A 6,000-nucleotide genomic window follows, 5' to 3' on the forward strand; every position below is an offset into this window, starting at 1 on the left:
GAGTGTCCCTAGTTCTGAGCCGTCCTCTCAGCCAGGAAAATCTTTATAGAGTCACAGTAGTTTGCAATGCAACAATTGTTACCTTTCGTGATTTATGGGATACACTTACAAATGTTCAGCTATCGGCACACCTGCGCAAAACACTGTGATACTCTTTGTTCAGACAGGACGTCTAGACTGAATACTACTTTTTGGACAGGTCTGACTGTTTAAAAGGTGATACTCACATGCCCACGTCACAGATGATGTCCTGGGTGACAGACGATTCTAGAAGCTTCCTCAGGACCTGGAAGCTGTGGAGCAACGTGTCCGACTCATAGAAGTGGTCTGCACAGCCAAAACCGCTGTTAAGAAAATGTAGTGAATTATAGGGGTGTGCAACAAAATCAATTCATATTCAAATCGCGATTCAAACTCTACCGATTCAAAATCAATTCGTAGAATTCTCAAAATTTTGGTATATTTCATTATTATAATTTCTTTTAATTGTAGGTCTACTGCAATCACATGGGAAAAGTAACTACATTTACATACTGTGAATCATTTTTTGAATCGAGAATCATTTTTGAATCGAATAGTGAGCCTAAAAATCTATATCGAATCGTGACATTTTCTGAATCATGCACCCCTATTGATTTAGAAAAGAGATGTCAGCAAAGTAAAACTGAAACTCCAAACTCTGGCAGTGCTGGCACCACAGAAATAAAATGGATTGAAAGGCCATTTCCATTCAAATCATATGTGTACCGTTGCCATGGTAACGTATTAACTTCCGTATAAGCCGACTTCCAGAAAGTTGCGGAGGTGAGGTTTTGCAGTAACGGACAAACGAGAGGTGGAGTAGTAACGTTACGAGGCAGAGAACCAGCGGCTAAATGAGTCAAATTAACTTTATTCCGCCATTTTCTTGTGTACCAATCAAATGATCACGGCAAACAGTTTAATGGCCTTTCTGTCCATTTGATTTCTATGGCTGGCACCTTATTAACCCTCAGCACTACAAGGCACTGAATATATTTCATTGCTGTTACTGTACGTACACATCGCAGCCGACTTGAGCTTCAAAATTACAGGAAGTCCTTAATTTTCAATGGAAGCCGGCTTCTCTCAGCTGCAAATCCGTCGGCGTCGCATTTTGGGCGTGTTGAGCGACCCGAGTGTCGAGCAGAAAGTTGAAGTTTGGTCAACTTTATGGTAATGAGGTATGACGCGGTTCAGTGGCAAACGACCAGCAACCAATCGGAATACAGATGTCCTTCGCGCTGGCTGATTCCAGAGAACATACGATATAAACTTCCGTTCCTACCGAAACATTAGTTCCGAGAAAATGGAGGAAAAGCTCATCATCGCTGTTGCTGGGTTCCCTATAATTTAGGATATGACTTTGTTTTGCGTATAGGGACCAATTAAAAAAAACACAAGGCATGGGATGAAATAGCTGGGATAGTTGGTGTCTCCGGTGAGTAGGTGAAGTGCGTGATGTTTTTATTATTTAAGTATGTAATGCTAGTCTTCCTTGCTTGATGTGAATGTCCTGCCACGTCAGAGCGGCCAAAGCGTCAAAAGCCTCCCTGCACTTTTTTCAAGGCCAGAGCTTCTTTTGCAGCTCAAGTCGGCGGCGGTGTGTTCGTACAGTTAGTCCAGCAGTTTTAAAAATCACAGTTTGGACCAAGAGAATCATACTATGACATTTCAATATGTCAATATACTCATGCAGGGTTCAACGGTAGTATTTTTTTTTTTTTTAGTTCCCCGAAAAACAATTCTACTTGCTCAAACTCATTATTACTTGCCCTGTGTACAAATAGTTTTTCTTATTAGTGGTTATCAAATAACGACAAAAACTCTACTCTATATAACTACATTTTTATATCTGATCTTTGTTTACAATGTATAAACACATGTTCATGTGTCTTAGATGAGTTTAGGTTTATACTGAAAGTGGAGGCTATTATTTAAAAAAATCTATGAAATTTAATTGCAATAATTAATTTACCGGAGTACGGAAGAGGATTAGGGCCACATGTGGAAAAATGTATGTGAGTTCTGAGATTTAAGTCAGAATTCTGACTTTTTTCTCAGAATAATGACTCTAATCTCAGAATTCTGACCTTTATTTTTTAAAGTCAAAATTTTTGAAGTTTTGAAAAAAAGTCTTTAATCTCAAACCAATACATTTTTTCACATGTGGCCCTAATCTACTTCCATACCGGAGAGAAAGGGATTTCTATCTTTAATTTGTTTGACCGCATCCATTTTAGGTACCCTCATTTCTAATATGTCAGAGTTTAAGTTGGAACATCTGTATTTTTTTTGTTTCTAAAAAAAAATGATGTAGATACTTAAAGAGCACTAACAAAAACAGGACATGCTTTTGTTACTGCATGTCCCTTTTTTAACATTTTGGTAGTTTTTTTCCTCATTTTTGTTGCATTTGTTCTGACTTTTTTGTGGCAGACATTTGTCACCTTTTTGTAAATTTGTTGCTTTTTCTGACATTTTTGTACGCTTTTTGTCGCATTTTTGTTGACATGAAGTCCTACAAAAGTCAGCAAAAGAGTTACTCAGCCATCATAGAATTTAGCAAATCAAGCAAAAGAACCTGTTTCACAGCCTGAATATGAAAACTCTCTGCTTCTGGGGGAATTTCTGATTCTCAGAGTCAGCAAATCTGCTATATTCTGCTTTGAATGACACGTAATTGCAGTTTAAAAAACACTTTCCTGTGTTTTTGGTTTGGCGCACAACTAGGCGGGCCAAAATCTATTGTGAACCCAAATTGATATACGGGCCGGATTTGGCCCGCGGGCCTTGAGTTTGACACATGTGAAGTAAGGTGTAAGATTTCCTTGCCAGACGTGGTGTTTTATTTGCCTCGGGCCATCGGGCAACCCTTACTGTTGAACCCTGCAGTGTGAAACCAAATAAATGCTTTTCCCAGCAGCATACCATATCTCTAGCTCCGGGCCCAGTCTGTATTTGGCTCCGTGAGCTTTAGCAATCTCAATACCTGCAGAGAGACACACACACACACACACACACACACACACACACACACACACACACACACACACACACACACACACACACACACACACACACACACACACACACACACACACACACACACACACACACAAACACAAACAAACACAAACAAAAAAAAACAAACAAACAAACAAACAAACAAACAAACAAACAAACAAACAAACAAACAAACAAACAAACAAACAAACAAACAAACAAACAAACAAACAAACAAACAAACAAACAAACAAACAAACAAACAAACAAACAAACAAACAAACAAACACACACACACACACACACACACACACACACACACACACACACACACACACACACACACACACACACACACACACACACACACACACACACACACACACACACACACACACACACACACACACACACACACACACACACAGAGACAGACAGCAGGAAGGATTATTGTTATTTTGGCAAAAATCATTGTTGGTTCTGTGTGCATTGACCAGTTGTTGGAGTAGTTTTCAGTTCCTGTACTACCGGTTAAGTGGTATTGCATTTCCACAAAGTTAGGAGACTTGTGAGAGACCGATAAAATAAAGGTCACAATGGAAGCAGCAAAGGCAGAAATGTCTTATAGACGTGTCCAGGTTATGGGTAGGTCAACATGACAAATCTGTCTGTCTGTGGCTTCAACTGCATCTATCACAAAAGTAACTGGTGGAAATGTTCATTATCTCTGGAGGGAAACCTTCTGGTTAGTGGAATAAGCTATCTGCTCTAATGATCCAGTCAGAGCCGAGATAATGTAGTCTGGGATAGCCAGACCTTCCTCCACAGCGCTGTGGAGGAGGGTCTGGCTAGTCCACACAGCATTCCGGGAGAGGAGAAAAACATGCTCTGGTTTATTGGCATTTCTTTAAACCAATCACAATTGTCTCGCCTCTGCAAAATAGCCTCGGGAAGGAACTTGTTTTGGTGGAACATGTGTTTACGTTCAAACGTTGTTTCAGTCTAGCTAGCTGTCTGGATTTACACTGCAGAGATCTAAGGAGCAGTTAAACATAGTCCTCATAAATCCACCAGAGTTTAGAACGGCAACACAAAGAAAGAGGAAAGTACCGGACATCCAGCCGGAATGAGGGACATCCGGCGGAACCTCTGGCGGCACCTCTGGCGGCACCTGAACAATCTCGGAAATATAGACTCGATAGAGTATACTGTATATGGTGCAAAGTACTTTCTTACGGAACCTGGTGAGGAAGGAATGCTTGTTTTAATGTAGCCTAATAACGCTCATTCTGTTACTGTGTGGGGGGCTGCAAGCCTGCAACTAATGATTATTTTCATTGTTGATTAATCTATCAATTAGTTATTTCTTATTTGGTCTCTAAAATGTCAGAAAACAGTGAAAAATGTGGATCAGTGTTTCCCAAAGCCCAAGATGACATCCTCCAATGTCTTGTTTTGTCCACAACTCAAAGATAGTCAGTTTACAACTGATAGTATTATATTAAATATATAGTATATAGTATGGTAAATAGCTGACAACTAATGAATTAATCTTTGCAGCTCCAACTGTGTGTTTATGGCTGTTGAATGAATTGTGTGAACTGTTGTAGGGATCTGTGATCAATACTTTGGTGAGTTCCACTGTGGGACTTGGTGACAGATGTACGTAAACTGAAGACTTTGGATAGAAAATTATTATCATTATTTTCAGAGGCAAAAAAGCAAACGTGTCTCAATTCTCTGTTCATGTTGCTAAGTGGTTAATCAATTATTCTTATAAAACCCTGTATTGACGCAATTTGTCACCTGTTTACACTGCAGTCATCTAATTTATTTATTTTTTCACAATTTAAACCCGGACAGTAATGATGCTGAATGAGCCAAAGACATTTGCTTTGTACGTAGAAAAGGTTTGGATTCGCCCCACCAAATCTCACTCCAAGGTTTGGGGAAAAGTTGGCAACTCTGCATTACCACAAAGTAATGAAATACGTGTGGCAGGGCTCCTTTAATTTATAATAAGACATCAGATTTTATAAACTACATGTGTTTTGTGTGCAAAAATCTTTATGTGTAAAGTAAGTAACTAAAGCTGACATATTAATGTAGTCTGACTAGTCTCATAATCACTACATTATGTAGTGATTATGAGAGTAAAAAGTACAATATTTCTCAGTCCAAAGTGGCATGAAGAGAAAAGACTCAAGTAAAGCTGTAGGCTACCTTAATGTGTACTTAAGAACAGTCCTTGAGTAAATGTACTTAGCTAGTTACAGTTCCACTACTGGACAGTATTAATAGAACCAGAAACTAGAAACCTCACGTTACACCTCGCAGCAGTTACAGTTTATACGTGATATATAAAGACACCGCTGTGCAGCAGTAATAACAGTCCGACTTACTCTTCAGTATTCTCTCCAGGTTGCCTTCAAAGTCCAAAGCCCACTGATTCAACGAGCACGTAGCGAGGGTCACTTTCCGTCCCATGTCCGCGGTAGTTGCTAAGTTACAACACTGAGCAACTCACGTCGCGTGAACAAACCAGGCGGACAATGCAAATGATATGGGATATAACGGTAAGCTAGCACAGGTATAGCTAAATACTGTAGCTATAGTTATCTATCTAACGTGAACTGGCTGTCATAAGGACTATGTGGAGTTACCTCAACCTGACCTGGAGAAGTACAAAAAGCCTGTACTCCGCCTCTACTGCTTCTTCTGAGCCGTCATTTTGGCAATTTAGACGCTTCTGAGCACATTACTGCCCTCCACAGGATAATAGATACATTACTTCAAGGCTTGAAAAAAAAAAAAAAATAATAATAATAATAATAATATATATATATATATATATATATATATATATATATATATATATATATATATATATATACACACATTTTTTTGGGATCATTTTTTTATTATTTTTTAGCACCATTTATCATACAGACATACATAACAAATTCCACAATACGT

At 38.9% G+C, this 6,000-nt stretch overlaps 1 protein-coding gene across 4 annotated transcripts in view; it reads right to left on the reverse strand.

The window, feature by feature from the left end:
• Positions 1 to 5,780, reverse strand: part of nadsyn1 (NAD synthetase 1) — a 33,016-nt gene extending 27,236 nt beyond the window's left edge. For 2 of the 4 annotated variants that reach the window (XM_028579274.1, XM_028579268.1), the window contains exons 1-3: positions 5,427 to 5,780; positions 2,950 to 3,010; positions 228 to 344 (exon numbers count right to left, since the gene is read on the reverse strand). In XM_028579274.1, the coding sequence (XP_028435075.1) occupies positions 228 to 344; positions 2,950 to 3,010; positions 5,427 to 5,511 (263 nt within the window). In that variant the 5' untranslated portion in view covers positions 5,512 to 5,780. The remainder of the gene's footprint in view (positions 1 to 227; positions 345 to 2,949; positions 3,011 to 5,426) is intronic. The other 2 variants (XM_028579281.1, XM_028579291.1) reach the window with 1 other exon arrangement.
• Between the last annotated feature and the right edge of the window lie 220 nt (positions 5,781 to 6,000).

The sequence above is a fragment of the Perca flavescens genome, chromosome 1 (assembly GCF_004354835.1).
Source record: "Perca flavescens isolate YP-PL-M2 chromosome 1, PFLA_1.0, whole genome shotgun sequence".
Taxonomy (NCBI): Eukaryota; Metazoa; Chordata; class Actinopteri; order Perciformes; family Percidae; genus Perca; species Perca flavescens.